General features: G+C 38.2%; 1 protein-coding gene across 3 annotated transcripts in view; it reads left to right on the top strand.

The window, feature by feature from the left end:
- EDRF1 (erythroid differentiation regulatory factor 1) overlaps positions 1-18737 on the top strand; it is a 48980-nt gene that overhangs the window by 4657 nt on the left and 25586 nt on the right. For 2 of the 3 annotated variants that reach the window (XM_014832086.3, XM_014832088.3), the window contains exons 5-18: positions 392-516; positions 764-920; positions 4071-4172; positions 4441-4562; positions 5273-5384; positions 8002-8149; positions 8227-8335; positions 8652-8763; positions 10759-11019; positions 13210-13281; positions 13583-13733; positions 15825-16013; positions 16320-16520; positions 17946-18164. In XM_014832086.3, the coding sequence (XP_014687572.1) occupies positions 392-516; positions 764-920; positions 4071-4172; positions 4441-4562; positions 5273-5384; positions 8002-8149; positions 8227-8335; positions 8652-8763; positions 10759-11019; positions 13210-13281; positions 13583-13733; positions 15825-16013; positions 16320-16520; positions 17946-18164 (2080 nt within the window). The remainder of the gene's footprint in view (positions 1-391; positions 517-763; positions 921-4070; positions 4173-4440; positions 4563-5272; positions 5385-8001; positions 8150-8226; positions 8336-8651; positions 8764-10758; positions 11020-13209; positions 13282-13582; positions 13734-15824; positions 16014-16319; positions 16521-17945; positions 18165-18737) is intronic. The other variant, XM_070481077.1, reaches the window with a different exon arrangement.

Genomic DNA, 18737 nt, shown 5'->3' with positions numbered 1-18737 from the left:
AGACCACAGTTCAATCTCTATGTATGTGTTAGCCACTGGGCAAGATCTTGAGATGTGACAGTGAGTAAATCACAGTCCTTGCTTCCTAGCAGCTTACAGTTTTGGGGTTAGAAACATATAGATAATTTCAATACAGTGTTCATAGTGGGGCTTATTCCAGGCGCTAAAGAACGTGTTATGGAAAAGGGTCACCTCTCCTAGCCTGGCTTAGAGAGAGAAGAAAGACAGAGATTTCCCAAAAGAGGTGATAGGAATTGAGTCTAGAAAGGTAAGTGTGTGTTTATGAAATAGTATTCAAAAGATGAAAGAGCATTTCATGTAAAAGAGTAATAGATAACAAATTGTTTTGACCACAGGTTTGTTGTATTTATCAATTTCTTACATTATTCAGACTGGTGATTGGACGTGGCTGAAAGAGTTTTATCAAAGACTTATTGATCAGAAGTGGCAGAGGAAGAAAAAGAGCAAAGAGCACTGGTATCAGAAGGCTATTCTTTCCAAGTTTTTATATTACAGGTACTTGGCTACTTGTTTATTTTTATCTTGAGGAAAAGTGAAATTCTGATCTAAAATTTAATTTGAATCCAATAAAAGTAATAATTTGTTTTGCCACTGTGGTATTGTTGACATTTCAGTGTCTTATATTCGTTTTTTTTAATAAAGTTTATCCTTGATTATAGAATCTTGATTTTAAAAACTAGTAGACCGTTACATAAGTTGACTTTAGTAATAATGTGACATTTTTTCTTTCTGATGTGGCCAGCATCAATGGCGATGGAGCCGCTCAGCCTGTGCCAGCTGCAACAGAACAGCAGGAATCATCCAGTTCAGATCAGACGAATGACTCAAATGGGCCTTCCTGGCCTGCCCCCTTTGAAATGCCTTCTTCTGTTTCTGAAGACCCCAGTGCTTCCAGTCAGGTTAGTGCTTACGTGCTAATTCAGTAAACTCATTTAAGAAGACAAAACTTATTATCTTGTTAATAAAAATAGATGAACAGGAGTAAAAAATATCCTATCAATTTATGTCTAACAATTAAAAAAATATTTTTGTAGTTTTTCCAAGTAAAATTTACAAAAGATATTGTGATCAGGTTTTTTAAATTAAATGATTAAAAATATTTTAAAATTTTTTACCAGCATTCAAAATAGCTTACCAGTATGTTTATCAATACCAATTATCTCCTCAAAGTTGTAAGAGTATTATTATATATAATATAGTGATACGGTATATTTTCAACTTTGGATACATCGTAAATGTCTATCAAATACTGTGACTTACAGGCTTGTTTGTAATTTAAATACTGACCTTCCTAGCTTAACTTTTAGTCAAATTGTTAGGCCTAAAATCACCCTTAATATTTTCTGGTTGAAGTTCCTGCGACTTAACCTACATTAATCTTATAAAGCTTTTAGGAAGGAGGAAAGAGTATAATATGTTGTCTGTTTTGTCTCTTATATTCTTGGTTTCTTTTTATTGCTTGTTTTGTCCTTATTGTGTCTAACAAGGAATAAAATAATGCCATAGATGTAAATTGTGCACATCTGTTTTCAAGAAAATATATTGACAGACTTGAAGAGGATAAAAATAAGATCTTTAACTTGGTGAATTGTTTTTCCTTTTGCTCTGTGTTCTCACATGTGGAACATTATTCGTCCAGATTGTTGCTATCTTCGCAAATTATAGGGTTATAGGAGGCAAATACATTTAACTTGATTTTAGTTTTAGTAGGTTTTAAGATAGAGAACCTCATTAAACTACGTAATGAATTTAAATTTTTTCCAAAGTTGGGAAACCTCTAAGGGAAAGGAAGGAACTGGTTACTCTGCACGTTTGCCTACTGGTCACCACCAGGAGGAGGGGATGTTGTGTGAGTGAGAAGGGACACTGGGTGCTGGCTGCTGCAGGGTCCCCTGTCGTGACTTGGGTGATGGTTGCATGGGTAATTTGCTTTGTAATTAGTCATTATGCTGTATTATTTGTTTTATGCAGCTTCCTATATGTGATTATATTTCACTAAAGGAGTTTTTAAAAATTCATTTAGTATTCCTTGACCTCAGAACCCACACATTAAAATAAGACCACATGACAGATATGCTAGTCTCCTGCCACCCGTCTCCTCTCCCAGCCTTACCGTTCTCTGCTTACCTTGCTTAGGGGTTACCATGAAAAATCTTGGAGGCTTTGAGAATCCGTAGACTTGCATGCGGAAGAAGTGAACTGCCATCTATTTAATGCCTCTTATGCCATGTGTTTTATGGCGTGTGTGTTTGTGCGTGTATAAATTTTTTCATCCTTGAAGCTGCATATGTATTAAGTGTTGATGGCGTCATTTTACAAATAAGTAAACTAAAGCTCATAAACAGTCAGTGTTTGTCTGTGATCACACGGCTGGTGAAGTCTGAGCTAGGGTTTAAAGCCTGATCTTTCTGACTTCAGAGGCCTATCCTTACAGCAGTACTCCACTGCATCCATGTATTCCACACATATTTAGAAGGGCCTATAAGCAGATGATCTCAGCAGTGGCATATTCCTATGCAGAGCTAGCTTGCCATAAAAATAATCTTTTACAGAATATTTTTATAACATTCTGCCTAAATTTCAACATTTAGAGATTTATTTTTGTTTGCAAGCTATTACTTCATGAGTTCTTGTTTCCAAAAGTAAAACTGCTAGTCTGAGGCCTATGTTAAGCAGTAATAGAATTTGAATAGGCATCTGTGGTATGGCCTTGGAGCCAAACCTTTATTGAGAACATTATAACTTAGAGCCCAAACTCCCACTAAAGCAACTACCTGGCAAATATAATTTTGGGAGTTGGTCCGTAGGTTGATAACTTGTCTGTATAAAAAAAAAATAAAAAAGTTTGATGTTCTGTCAGAACTCTTTAAAGAGAAGACAAGATAGTAAAACACTGGTGATCCCCCGCCCTGGGCTTGCCATCACGTATACAGTCATGCATCGCTTAGCAGTGGAGATACATTCTGAGAAAGGTGTCGTTAGATCATAGGGTATACTTACAGAAACCTAGATAGGATAGCCCACTACACACCTAGGCTGTATAGTACTAATCTTGTGGGACCAACATCGTGCATGTCATCTGCCATTGACCAAAGCATCGTTATGTGGCACATGACTGTGCTTACTTTGTGGGCAGATGCTAAGCCTATTAGTAAACACATAAGATGAGAAGTAACATAGAATTTCATGGAATAAGCACTGTGCGTGCACATACGCATGCCCATCTTGGGGGCTGTTGCAACATTGACATTAAAGATTTAAAGTAATGTTTCCCAATGACAGCCATCCTAATGGTTGGAAAATTGAGTGGTGGACTGAGTTTACCCATTGTCAAAGGTTCCCCTTCCCGAATGTTTTCCAAAATATAGTCCACAGTATGTATTCAGAATAAAAAAGTGTTCTGAGTTTAAATAAGTTTGAGAGCATTGAGTTATAGAGGTGAAGTAGATTTTCCTGCTGCAGGACCTCTGAGAGACTTTTTTATGGTAATACGCATTGTTAGTCTCCAAAAACAAGTCTACAGTAAGCAACATTTTTCAAAGCTTACTCTGGAAATTTTTCACCAAGTATCCTAGGGACTGGTATTCTGTGAAGCTCACATTAGGAAATGTGAAACTGGAGGCTGTTCTGATGACTGATGTCTCAACAGTATGGCTGAGGTTTCTTAGGAAATTTTTAAGTCAGTAGAGAATAGGGTAGGCTAAAAGAGCAATGGTGTTCAAATTCATCCAAAAGAGAGAAAAATTAAAAGCTTTGAAAGCTTAAAATAATTCTTAATCTTTTTTGTTTAAGATCTAAATGTGATTAGTTTATTGTAGTAGCTATGGTAATTAAGATCTAAATGTGATTAGTTTATTGTAGTAGCTATGATAATTAAGAGCTGAAGTAAGCCACCCAGTGATGAGAATTAATGACTTGTATTAGTCCTGAGTCACAAAAGTAGATTTGAGGTGTCTGCTTTGAATGTTTAGGTGATACTCTTTAAAAAGTAGGCCGTTTTTAAGAAATTAGAGCAGCAGAATCACTCCTTATCCTTGCACTTTTCACAGGGAAGTGAGCCTCTTGAGCCCTCATACATAGTGGGGCATGTGGCCTCAGCACCCAAAGAACAAAACCTGACTACTTTATTCAATGACGGGGAGAACAGTCAGGTATGCTTTCCGTGGTGCGCAGCTGGGACACCTAATCCCCAGTCTACTTCGTCATTTCAAACTAGTCTAAATTGGACTTCCTAGGGAAGAAATCCACCTGATCCTGAAAATCACTTTCTAAACATCTCTGTGATCTTACAGCTTTGTGACTTTAATTTACTTGGTCTCCTTTGTCTTTTCCTTTTTCTACTCTTCCTTTGAATCATGGGGGGAAATTATGGATCTCCTGTTTATTATATAATTGTCTGTCCTTTTATTTTAAATCAAGGGTCTTAAAAATGATTTTGTGCGGAATATTTTGTGGACATTTGAAGACATACATATGTTAGTTGGCTCCAACATGCCTATATTTGGAGGAGGCAGATATCCAGCAGTCAGCTTACGTCTCAGGTAAACCAAAATTGTATTCCTTTAGAGTCAGTGTTCCATCTGCCCTTCACTTATCTATTTGGGCGTCCTTACCTCTTTCTACGTTTTTTCACCTCCTGCCTTGCCTCACCAGTTGAAGTGGCCACAGTAAGGAAGGAGCTGTTATCAGCAGATGCTGAAAGCCCTATAGCTGGGTTTTCATTCTAGTCCTTAATGAATGGAGTTAGAGATCTGTTATACTGGCCTAGTCTTATGTCTGAATCTACAGCTTGTGAGAATGTAACAGTTTATTTAATTAGTTAAGGAAGTGGTTTACCAGCTTTCTATGAACTAATTGTGAACATTTTTCTTAATGCTCCAGGTGTATTTATTCATAGTAGCCAATGTGAATTCTGACTTGGGCATTATCATGCATGGTGGTCAGTCTTTTATCTCAAATTGTATAAGGAGCATGCAGTGGGGTCATAGTCATCTGCTATCATGTTTCCTTCTGTTCTTACTGAAAACTCTTGTGAATCCCAGTTAGAAATCCAAGCAAAGCTTATGGAAAAATGTTAAGTATAACACACCACCTGATCTACATGTGCATATCTCATTAGAAAAGAAAGTATATATGGCATTTGCTACCTAGGGAGAATAAAGTAAAATAGTTAAATAGAGGAAATAAGTCTCATAATTCATTATGGAACATCTTAATTAAACCAAATAACACTGGAAATGTTTATTTTTAGGGATAACAACAAACCAATTAATGTGCTAACTGGAATTGACTATTGGTTGGACAACTTGATATGCAATGTACCAGAGCTTGTGATGTGTTTTCATGTAAATGGAATTGTACAGGTAAGATACAGTGTAACTCTTCTAAGAATCTCTCAAATGCAAATTGGTGCAGAGAGTACCTCACCAAAGTTTTATAGCCCTTAAATACCAAGGTATATTTTTGGCAAGGAAGATAGCTGTGAATAAACTGAAATTTGCGTGTTTCCACATTTGAGTTGGTGATATCAGAATTCTAGATGTTACAAGACTATATAATTTTACAGGTAATTTGTGTAAAGGTCATAAATAGACTAAACCTACATTTGTAGCCGTAAGATGTCTTAATTTTAGTGCCAGGCACCGCAAGTAATTACCTGAACTTGTCTATACTGTGGAGTTTTTTATTCAGTATACCAATATCTAATCCATATTGCACAGTTTTAGGTAAAGGCCACAGCAATAATTGCATGAAATAGGTAGCTTATATAGCAAATTGTTATTGAGTATGTTCTATTTATGAGGCTCTTTATCCCCATTGCAAATGAGAGGGAAAGACAATGAAGTTGTTTACTACTCAGAAAGATATAATGTAATGGGAAATCACAGTGTGCAGAGAGAAAACTAGGAGACAGTAGATCAAGTGTTAGAAGTATAGGACACACACAAGTCTGGATGATCAGAGAAGGGTGAGATCACTGCTATTTTGATCTGAAAGAAAGACTTCCTGGAAGAAGTGGTATCCTAACTGGATCTTGAATGATAGAGCACATCTCAAAATGTGAGATGGATTTTAAAAGACCAGTGTAAGTAAATGAAGGGATTGATGATAAATCCAGTCAGGGAACATAGGATTCATATGGTAGAATAGCAAAAAGATTGTAAAAGTCGCAGGCAAATAATGGAAACCCAGGAATGCTGAGCTAAGGGGTTTGGGCTCCGTTCAGTGGGTGATCTGGAATCAGTGAAGGCTTTGCGAGTGGGCGGTGAAATTGGCTGTGTTGGAATATTTGGAGATGGCATGTAGGACAGATAGGGAGGACTTGGAGACAAGCAGACTGCTTAGGTATCGCACTGCTTTTGCAAGTTTGCAAGTAGCATTATGTACTCACACTACAGAGGAACTGCTAAGAACCAACGGCGATAACAATAACTAGAATTTGTTGAGTGCTTGTTTTGTTCCAGACACTTCGCTAAGTGCATTACATGCATCACTTTATTTGACTTTCTTAGCTACTCTTATGTTATTATTCCCTTTTGATGAAGAGGGAAACTTGAGGATCAGGGAGCTCAAGTGAGTCGCCCAGGGCCACATTGCTAGTAAGTGGTGGTGCCAATATATGAACTTGTATCTGGCTGAGGCCATGCTTTTATCCGTTGTACTCCAACCCAGTGATTCTTAACCTGTGATGTGTATCAGAATCATCTGTGGCCTCTTAGAAAATGCACTTGCTTGGACCCCCAGTATTTCAGGATAGGTGGGATTTGTGTATTTGTCCAAAAAAAAAAAAGTTTTTAGATGATTCTGATTTGCACCCTTGATTGAGAACCACTGTTGGACCATCACCGTAAATGGAAACATTTAATGAGAGGCGGTGAGTGGGCAAGGAGGGAAGAGTCGAAGGAAATTTTAGGGCTCAGGGGCTAGAATAATGGTGGTATTGTTGCCTGAGAATGGGACCTTGAATTGGTTTAGGCAGGGAAGGTGATATATTTCACTTCATAATGTGTTTAGTTTGAGGAAAGCATTAAAATGTCCAGTGAGCATTTCGAAGTTGCGGGCATTGGAGAAGGTTGGGCTAGAGAATGAATGGAGGCATCATCTGCCTGGATACTGTTGGAGGTCATCACCAAGGGAAGCTGCTAAAATCAGTCACTGAAGCTTTCACCGTATGGATGAAAATGGAGGGGCATTCACAGAGAGGGAAGGAGAACCAGAATATGCAGCATAAAGTCTGGGAGAGGAGTGTTTTAAGGAAGGAAATGATGACTTGGGGCCTTGAGATGAACCAAGAAGGATGAAAACCAACCTTGGGAGACTGTCTTTGGTCTTATTTTCTGGTTGATGTGGAGATTCTAGTCTTAGAGTACTTCAGGAAATGTAGTAAGAGGCTTTTAGGGAGAGTGAACAGAAGACTAGCTAGAAAAATATGGAGGTGTTTTAAAAATGGTGGTGGTAATGTCCATGCTGCCTTTACTCTTATTGCTACCTCCACCCCAACCCCTACTCCCTGTGCTCCATTTCTTTAAAGGAATAGAGTCCAGAGCTCAAAGGAAGAGTAGTGTCTACTGGAGAGACTTCCCAGGTGGTTCTAGTGTCTAGGGGAGAAGCTTACTCAGTGAAGTCTACCTTCCTTTACCATCGTCCCAGTTGAAGACCACTGGAGTAGAATGAAAGAGTGTGTACAGTGTGATTGTTCCATGTGAGAAGAGAAATAAGATCATGCCTACATTTGTGGTTCAAAATCTGATGCTGATTCTCTTGGAATCACTCCTGTGGTAAATCAACTGCATTGCTAGTGGGGGTGGGTCAGGTTCTCTTGGAATGTTGGAGCAGTAAAGAGATCAAAAACCATCGGTTTAAACTCTTTTGTGCTGCATAGGTCTGTAATTGCAAGATTTATATATTTCGTTGCTTTCTCATAAGAGAAGTGTTGCTGCCTAGGTTTTCTCTTAAACTGCCTATATCTGTGTTTTATAGAAGTATGAAATGATAAAGACAGAAGAGATTCCCAATTTGGAAAACTCTAATTTTTCTACTAAAGTCATAAAAGATATTGCACAGAATATTTTATCGTTTCTGAAATCTAATTGTACCAAAGAAGGACATACCTATTGGCTATTTAAAGGTGAGCCTATTCTTGAATGAGCACTAACTGATTTGAGTGACTACTGTAAAATGAGGTGTATTTGTTTCTCTTTTCAGCAAGTGGCAGTGATATAGTGAAACTCTATGATCTCACTACTCTCTGTGAAGAAACAGAAGACAAATACCAGAATCCATTCACAATGCCAGTGGCTATTCTCTTATATAAGTGAGTGCTTCAAGAAGTTGAGATGAAAAAGTAGCCTTACTTAATACTTTAAAGTTTATAGCCACACTATCCAAGCCAAGGCTTTTAAATACCTTTTAGGTTTTCATAGTTTAAAAAACAAAGTGTGTGTGTGTGTGTACACATACACATGCATACATATAGACTGTACAAAAATAAACTTTGGGGAGGTGGTATGCAATACGATATTTAATTGTTTCTCATAGCCCTGATTCTATTGGAAGGAAAGAAGAGCTTGCTTAAAGTCTCACGGAGAGTGATGAATGGGGAGTGAAGTTGATGTAAACATTTTTTTTAGGGTTGCTTGCAACATGATGATGAAGAAGAATCAAAATAAGAAACACTATGGGACTATTAGAACATTGCTTCTTAATTGTGTTAAGTTGTTGGACAAAAGCAGACATCCTCAAGTAAGATTAACATTTATTTACTCTCTCAAAAAAAATTATAGCATTCTGATGGAGAATTGTTGCCTAGACATTAAAGCTACATAATTCATAGTCTGTAACTGCCCCATCCAGTATGGTAGCCAATAGCCACATGTGTCTGTTGAGCCCTTAAAATGTGTTTAATCTGAATTGAGATGTGCTTTAAGTGTAAAATAGACACAGAACTTTGAAGATTGTATGTGTACACATTGCATGTCAAAGTGATGATATTTTGTGTTTATTGAATCAAATATATTAAAATTAATTTTGCCAGATTTTAGTTTTTTTAGTGTAGCCCCTAGAATAATTAAAATTTTGCCTGTGGCTCACATTACATTTCTCTTGGAGAGGACTGTTCTATAAATTTAGAACTCATAATTTTAACAGAGGAGTGCTCTTTTTTCCTTTGTTTTGTCACTGCTAGAAGGTGGAAAACTCTGGTATCTTTTAAAAGATCCATTTATATAAATGGACCTTGTTATCACTTTGTTAATGTGAATAAGGTCCACATTCCATACTTCAGTTCATAAAAGCGTCTCTTAAGACAATCTCCTAGTTGTGCGCCCCACGATTTCACACCACCCTTGCCCTCGGTTGTCTGAATTTGACAACTGTATTTTTCGGTATAAGGCTAGTTGTTGTAGCCTATTTAAATCAGAAAAGGTATGTAGTAGATAGAATTTTTTTTGAAGATCCAAGTTAATTTTAATTGTAGCCACATCCAGTTTGGAGATAAACATTATCCTAAAGACCAAACTGAGAGAAAACTTTTTTTGAAGAAAAATGGCAAAACTGTTTCTGGACTTAAACATCTAATTGCTGACTGAAGTGGTGGTGTTTAGTGGAAATTGAACAGTTTATGTGAAAGTTGGAAAATAGTGTTAAAACTATGGAGTGTCTATGATTAAGAATTACTTAATAACACATAATAGAGTGGAATAAATGGTAATAAACAAATGCTAATTTTAAGAGATACCAGGATGAGCTTTTCTCTTATTAAGCTAATGGAGGTTTTTCCCCTGAACCATAGATTACAGTAAATATTAGTTTCCTAGTTTTGTGTGTGTGTTTGTGAGGAAGATTAGCCCTCAGCTAACATCTGTTCCAGTCTTCCTCCACTTTGTATGTGGGATGCCTCCACATCATGGCTGATGAGTGGAGTAGGTCCACACTGGGATGTGAACCCACAAACCTAGGCTGCCAAAGTGAAGTGTGTGGAACGTTAACCACTCAGCCACAGGGCCAGCCCCCTTTGTTGCCTGTAAAAGAGAAACTCTTACTAATTCATAGCTTCTAAAGAGAAATTCTGGTTTCTCAGTTGATATGGAGCAATATCTTGCTAATATTTTAGTTATGGCACTCTCCACTTGAAAACTTTTTCTTGTTTCTAGTGAAGTACAGTCACCACCTTTTTTAAAGAGAGGTAGCCAGGGATGGAATAATTTCGGGAAGTAAAAAACCTATCAACCTATGAGGATTTTACAGAGTACATTCAGAGTCAGAGTATTGGTAACTTTGAATTGGGAACATTTCTGTGTATATTACAGTCTCTGGTAGAAACAGTCTGTTTGCAGACTTCCTAAAATTTTTTAGTGCAATAGTAAAATTCATTCCATGTTAGAGTGCTCAATTTTTTAAAAAAATGTTTTTAATTTTGTCTTTTTGGGGGGGAGGATTCACCCTGAGCTAACGTCTGTTGCCAATCTTCCTCTCTTTCTTTTTTTTTCCTTCCCCAAAGCGCCAATATATAGTTGTATATTCTAGTTCTAAGTCCCTCTGGTTCTTCTGTGTGAGCCACTGCCACAGCATGGCTACTGACAGACGCATGGTGTGGCTCTGTGGCCGGGAACTGAACCCGGGCTGCTGAAGTGGTAAGAGCACCAAACTTTAACCACTAGGCCATCAGGGCTGGCTCTAGAGTGCTCAATTTTGATGACAGTCACTTATACATATTTCTTTTTTTTTTCTGTTAATAAGATTATTGCTTCAGCCAATTACATGCTTTCAGAACTTTTTCAATTGGATGAACCTAAAAAAGAAGAGAGTTCAGAATCTCCTTTAAATGAGAATTCTGATGAAAGTTATAGTGAAGAGGAAGAGGAGATGCCTGACAGCGATGAAAATGGATCCTATAGCACCGGTTCTGATCCATCAGATGATAACAAAGCAGTAGCTATAATTAAATCTGTTGGAGAATTGTCAGTTCCAGAAAAATACAAATCCATTCATCAAATCAGAGTAAGCATATGCATATTTGTATTAAAGTGTTATCAAAGGAAAAACCAGCAATTCTTAATTGAATACAGTTAGCCTCTTAAAAAATGGCATTACTTCAATAAATGCCTCATGGTCCAGGATCTGATAATCATTAGCTTTATGAATTCTAAAACTTGTTTTTCTAATTGTGCCAGGGTAACTGACCCACATGCAGACCTATGGTGGACAAATACGTAAGCCACCCATCAATATATTAATTTTTCGTGGGAGATTCTCCTTTCCAGTGACCAGTGTGTAGTCGTGTCTCCTCACCAGGATACTTCTTTCCAGTTTCTGGGTTGCTGGGAAACTGAGTGTGTAGGTTGCTTGGTGAACATAGAATCAGAGTGGACAAGGGTGGACAAGGGTGGCTCCTTGATCCCTATGTGGAGACATCTGCTTCATCGTCCCTATGCTACAGGACAGTGCTTTTCAGTGACTGTGGCCATGTCAGCATGACTGGACATGTCGCTAGCCTGGTCAGGGCCAGATAGACCCTAACTACTTCCAACCCGTCAGGCTTCTGTTGGTATGGATTGCGTTGTCTGTTCTTCTGCCATCAGTCTTTCACCAGACAGTATTAGTATGTTTCAGTTTTCCAAAATAGAATTACTTTCCAGTCCTCCCTCCCTGTTGTCAGATCCAGGTCAGCCCTAAAAGAGTTTTGGCTGTTCCCTGAACTGAAATACAGTCATATTTACAAATAATCTCTTAATTTAAGCTCTGAGTTTCACTTTCAGACAGAGACTTTATATCCAGATTGGTTTTTAGAGGACACCTCTTTGTCACCCTAAAATCTTGCCTATCTTTCTGACCTCTTCGTTCACTTTCGCCTCTCGTTTACCTAGCCACACTGCCTTTGTTTCTGTCTCAGACTCATCAAGATCATGCCCATCTGAGGTCTTTGCATCTCCTATTGCTTGTGCTCGAAACTTACCTTTCTCTAGATCTTTTCATGGCTGCCTTTTTCTGAGCCTTAATTCTTGGCTGAAGCGTCCCCTCCTCCAGGAGACCTTCCTTGACCACTCTAGCCAAAGCATGCTCTATTTTTATCTTCTTAGTGGGCATAATCTGACCCTGAAGGTCTTGTGTTTGTCTGTCTCCGTTCACTAGAACATAAACTCCCTGAAGGCCTGGACGCTCTTGTGTCTCCCGGGTCTAAAACACAGTGCATGCTCAGTGAATATCTGACTGACTGACTACAGGAAGAAGTTATTAACTGTCATCTGAATTTTAATGCACTTGGAGTTTGAACACAGTGGAGTAAAATATTTTTCTGATTATAAACAAAGGTATTGATTCCAAAAGTTACAGTATTTAGGCAACTGCATTGTAACACAAGACCCTGGATTTATGGGGCAATTAGATGATAAAGACGTAATGGTATGTTACAGTTTTTACAGAGATAGCACCTTTTATTAATAGGTGAAGCACTTAAAAAGTGTGATCATAGTGTTCATGTAAACATGTCTCCAGTTCTCGCTTTGCCTTATCAGTGTACTTTTTGAAGTACAGTCAGTCAGCATGGCTCCAGAGCCCCAGCTTCAGCACTCACTCACTGAGTCCTTGGACCGATTACTTAACATCTGTGCTTGCTTCTCTTCTGTAAACTGAGAACAGTACTTCCAGCCTCACAGGATTCACCAAAATGCCCTGCAGAGGCCCTTACACATAATCTCTCTTAGTAGATGGAGGTTGTTAACTGGTTTGGCTCCTAATTAAGCATATAAATTATACAATGAGACCATTGGTGATAGTCGTTAACGTAATGCTAAACTGATGATATTGTTAACTGTGTTACTAAGTATCAGTGCTAATTAGGAATTGAGCTGACCTATTAGATTAGGTATACCTTTATATAAAACATTACCACTCTCATCCTGGCTTTTTTGTCATCATAGAATTATTTTTAAAATTTTAAGTACTTAAAGCAACGTATACGCTGGGAGATCTTTTTTGTTAAGCAAGATTTTTGTTGATTGTGCTTATATCCATTTGATCTGCAATTAAAACAGTACGTTAACCTTAATATCAGATACCTCACTAAACTCAATACACAAGCAAATTTTGAAATTATTGATGTGTAGAGTTTTAGTAATTCCCAGGAGATGAGAACTATGGAACTTGTCATGTTGGTAGCATATTAATAATTTTAAACGTCTGTTTTTGAAGCCCAGTTGTGCATTTCCAGTTTGCCATGACACAGAAGAGCGCTGTAGACTTGTGCTTAGCTATGTTCTGGAGGTAAGTTTTAGTTTAGTCTTCACTATTTCAGTGAAACTTGTACTTGACATGCAAATAGCACTTGTTGATTGGTGTCCAAATTTTATTCTGAATAATATTCCACTGTGATTTTTTTTTCTCTTTAAGTATAAAGTGAAATTTAGTTCTTCCCAACTCTTTTAGGTCAAATTTAGTTTGTTAAAGTCTGTTTCAAAAATATAAATTTTCTTAAATGTATTCAGTAGTCCAGATGTGGCCTTATATTTAGTTTCTAGTTGACCTTCAGTTACATGTATTGTAAATGTTTCTCCTTTTTTTAAAGGGTTTAAAATCAGTGGATAGCAGCATTAAAAAAGAAAGCGACCTTCCTGCAGCTGACCCAAACACCCCAATCCCATTAAAATATGAAGATGAATCCACAAGGGGGGGTCCTGAGGGTCTGGAGAAGCAGATGGCCTTGTTTTTGGACAAAAGTAAGTTAAATTGATGTGCAAATAAGGCCTTTTCAATGGAATAATATACAGGTCCTTTATCAACAATAGACTTATGTCAGTTAAGGCATTCATTGAAAAGAATTCAGAAAAAGGATATCATGTGAATGGAAAGTAGGGGGAAATATCCTTTCATTCGAAATGTAAAACAAAGCAGGATAATTTCTATCCTTTATAAATATTTCTAATGAGAACGTAAGGAACCTGCTTCTCGTTCTCCCCTGAGGAACTAACGCCTTCAGCCCAGTAGGGTTGTCCTAAGAAGTTACTGCTTCAGGAAAAGCAGTTGAGTGTTTAAGAGCACAGACTTAGGCACCAAACTGCGTAGCATCAGATCTTGGCTTTGCTGGGGCAAGTTGTTCCACTTTTTTGAGACTTGTTTTCTCTCTCCAAATGGAGACAATTAACAGTGCCTACTTTAAGGAGTTGTTACATGACTTAAACAAGTTACCGTGTGTAAAGTGCTTAGAACAATGCACTTAACAGCACCAGGGAAGTGTTAGCTATTGTTAATTCATGGCTTGAGTAAGTTAGAAATATCACTTATGAACTATCTGATCTGTTCCCCAGGAACATCACTTCATGAAGGACCTGTGGACTTTGAAGTAAAAGTCTTGGGTTCTTGTTTGTTTTAATTTAAGTTATATTTCTTTTCCCAAACTTATTGCCTTCCCACTTTTTAATCAATTCACTTGTTTAAAAAAAGTTTCGGAAGCCTGTATGTTCGAAATAATACCAAGTGCTTTCTAGGTCTGTCTTCATAAATGGGCGGAGGGGGAGATAGAATTATTTCCCCAGCATTTTTGTCATGCTTCCCGTATGCCAGGCTTGAGCCTACAGGCAATGAGCAGAACCACACCAGGACTTTAGACAGCTCTGTGCCTTTTTCATGGTTTTCTTTTTTCTGAAATGCCTTCTCTGTCTCTTCCTTCCTCCCCATCTCAGCTGTTGAAAATCCTGCTCATGTTTAAGGTCTCCATGCTCCCCTGTGTCCCCAGTCAGAATTACTGATTCCCTTAGCACATGGTCCTGTGAACGCTTACCAAAGCCTGCCTTATATCATAGTCACCTGTGATTATCGGTTTTACGCACGCACATGAACACAGTTGTGAGCAAGAACTTGCTCTTATTAGTGTTCGGTTTTCTCACAATGCCTCACAGAAAATGCATAGAGTAGGAGAGGAAAAAGAAATCCGTGCACAAATAAAACCAGAATAGAGACTAAGTACCTTTCATTGCTTTGAAGATTCATTTGTCGTAGCTGATCAAAAAATGAGAAATCTTGAGGTTGGATATTGGGCGAGTGGATTCCCACATCATTTTGTTCTTTTCTCTGTAATTGCACTTAATGTGTTTTGTTGTGGTTTATGTTACCAACCCGTCTCCACCTCTTGTTTGTGAGGCCTTCAAGGATAGAGGCCATATAACTTCACATCACTGTTTCTGGTCCCTCACGGAGTGCATGGCCCAGGGTGGTCGTTTGTTGGATGAAGAAGGTGGTAGTGGGCTGGACTTTCGATAAAGAGCATTCCTGATAGAGGAAGCAGTCCGCTAAGACGGGAGCTGGAAAAACAGACATCTGCGTAGGCAATAAGCAGTACCTTGACTTTGGCTGATGGTAGTAGGGGTAGAGTACTGGGAAATCAGACAAAATAAAGGTAGCTGCGGAAGGGGGCTAAGAGGCTTAGACATGACTTCTTAAGAGGTGAGAAGCCATTTTAATGTTTTAGAGCAGGGGTTCCACTGTGATTAAAGCCATGCTTTAAGAAGGTAAACTTTTTGGCAAGCTGACATGTAGTCTGGGGACAGGAGGCAGATGTCAGTCATGAGTTGAGGAATGACAGAATTGACGGCTGCAGGGAAGCAGAAGGCCTTCGGGAATCCCAAGTGAGAGTCCTTAACACACCGCCATTTTGCCTCATTGTGGTTAAGTAGTGACACATAGTGATTACCGGTCGTCTTGTAGCGGTAGTACCTAAGCTTGGAGTGTTTCTCTGAAGAAACAAATCAGTTTTTTGTAGTGAGACTCGTATTCAAATAAAATGTGCTGCCTTTTTCTCCCTCATGTCATAGTGGGCTCCCTTCAGAAGGGTAATTATTCCAGTCAATCTGGAATGATCCCTGGTTCTTGGCAACATAAAATGAAGCTCCAGCTGATTCTCAAGTCATCAAAGGCCTATTATGTTTTGTCTGATGCTGCCATGAGTCTTCAGAAATATGGAAGAGCATTGCGATACATTAAATTAGCTTTGCAGAGCCATGGTAAGTCACTATAGAAGATTATGTTTAATAGGCATTGGGAGGGGAGAACTAGAAGGTGTTAGAATCACGGTGACATTTTACTCCTATTTCTCTTATAAACTGTAATTGCTAAACAACTTTTTCTAATCTTGTGTGTGTTACCTAGTATTTTATTTTCTGCTGAGTGCTTTAATATCTCTTCATTTTGAAGTATATGAAGCCATGTGATAGCTGACATAAACTTAGATACAGTGGTATTTTAATATTTACTGCGTTCATTAATTTTTAACACACTTGTGTTTTTTTCCTTCCCTCCCTTCCACCTAGATACTTATTGCTGCCTGTGCACCAATATGCTTTCTGAAGTGCTGCTGTTTCTTTCTCAATATCTGACACTCTGTGGTGACATCCAACTAATGCTGGCCCAGAATGCAAATAATAGAGCAGCACACCTTGAGGAGTTTAATTATCAAACCAAAGAGGATCAGGAGATCCTACACAGCCTCCACAAGGAGTCCAGTTGTCAAGGTATGCCGGCGAGATGTGCCATTTCATTCACCCTGGGATTATTCAGTCCAGCTTTGCTCATTGGAGTGTGTCCAGAAAAGGGGCAGAAGTGTTAGTATTTTGATATTGCTCTGTTTTCTTTCATTTATTTCTTAATTAATTTTAATATTGAGCATGATTCTATATGTATTTGTATATAAAATGGTTTTGAGGTATTATGTGATTACTAATTATGCAGCTAGAACTAACTGTAAGCTGTAAGACAATTGTGTTGACTCTTTTCACCTGTCTTTTCATGAGCTTTTTCTAGGTAACCCTTGTGTTCAGCTAACCAAGCCACGGTTTTCTTTTGAAAAGGAATAACAGTTGATAAAAGTGGATGAATGACTCTTTGAATGAGTCCTGGAGGCTCAGATACAGAGATCATCATTTTTTAAACTTAGTTCATAGTTGGCTGTCTGAATATATCGCTGAGTATATACTAATTATATCACTCTGTATTGGAGCTGTCGGATTTTAAAACTGGGAAACAGGAGGATTTAGTCCACAGCAGCAGTATCCCTCCCTTGAGCTCAGTACAGTTATGTAAGCACGCTGCAATTAGGGCAGAAAATGAGATAGAAGATGTCCTTTGTATTGTATCATGGAATTGTTTTATTATGCTCTTAAATTGTGTCTTGATACCCACCTCCCAAAAAGTTTTGGACAGTTAACATCTAGAGGAGTACACTGAGGGGAGATGAATTATTCTTCATTTTTTTGCCCTCTTTTTTCCCTTTCTGAGTTTCTCAAATGATCCTTTTATTTTAATAGACACAGTGAAGAAATCCTCTGTGTGTTTTTACCACTCCCCTCATATTTATTTGATTTAAAATACTTTGTGAGAGTGATGTCCTCTCGTATACCTGAGTGCCGTCAGCAGGAGTGCTCCCTTTTTCCCCGGCCCTGCACCTGTTTACTCCAGTCCCCACTAGATGGCATGCTAAGTCTGAGCGCTTGTCTAGCAGCTTCTTCAATGAGTTAAACTGACATTGGCCAACTGTAATGTCCATAACTAGCCTCAAGAGCAATCAGAGCTTTATTTCAAGAACTATTTTTATTAATTAAAAATTTGACAAAACAGTTTACCTTTTATCAGTGGACAACTTTAAGTGTACACCAAGAAGCAAGTGTACCTGGTAAAATCCGGGTCATGGAAATTGGTACTTTTAGGCAGGGAAGTATTTCTTTTAATCAAACATTAATGTCCCAAGAAAATATAGTTTCCTAAATAAATTAAGAGATTTTTATTTTGAAACTTAAAATTTTAGTTGCATCAGTTGAATCTTAGTATGTTTATTCTATATTGTGTTTATTTTACTATCTTAAAAATATCAGATTACTTTAGATACTAGGGAAGAAGCGTTCACATGACTCACGGTAATGTTTCCTTTTTTTTCTTTGAAGGATTTGCATGGGCAACTGATTTGTCTACAGACTTAGAGAGTCAACTTTCAGTTAGTTGTAAATGTTATGAGGCTGCTAATGAAATCTTGCAATTTAGTGACTTGAAAAGCCAAAACCCAGAACACTATGTACAAGTATTGAAGAGAATGGGTAACGTTAGAAATGAAATCGGTGTGTTTTATATGAATCAGGCTGCTGCATTACAGAGTGAGAGAGTAGGTGAGTATCTCTTTGGAGTCCTCTCTTTATTGCCTGTTCTATTAGAAAATCCTGCTGACGTTACATGGTTCAACCAAAGAACTGTGGCACTTGATTTTATGTCATAAAGGGGTGCTCTGTTAAAGAATCCTTTAATCTTAAATTCTCAAGAAATAAAATTAGGAAAAAACATTATTTCCCCTTGGGATTCATCATTTCGGTGTCCTCCATCCTCCATCTGACCAATTTGGAAGTGAATTGGACAGCCAGCCTGTGCTAGGTTCTACACTGAGTATGTAATTGGCTAAAACCTAGTTCTTCTTTGAGTCACCAAGCCAGATAGGAACACAAATCTCTGAAAACTGCCCTAAGTGCAAATGCAGTACAATAAAGAGTGGGGAAAGGAGACGTTCATTGAAGTCCTGGGGAATCTCAGAAGGCTTTTGGGAAGAAGATGTGGCTTGAGCAGATTGGTGCGTGATATGTAGGCTGTCAACAGGCAGACCTGGGAAAGGGGAGGCTGCCCAGACTGAGTAGGTGGCGTTAGAAAGGGGTCAGTGGACGTTTACAGCAGCAGTGAGTGGTCTGGTGTGA

Source organism: Equus asinus, chromosome 2 (genome assembly GCF_041296235.1).
Source record: "Equus asinus isolate D_3611 breed Donkey chromosome 2, EquAss-T2T_v2, whole genome shotgun sequence".
NCBI classification, from domain to species: domain Eukaryota; kingdom Metazoa; phylum Chordata; class Mammalia; order Perissodactyla; family Equidae; genus Equus; species Equus asinus.
Note: the sequence above shows the minus strand (reverse complement) of the source record. Positions and strands in the feature narration are given on the sequence as shown.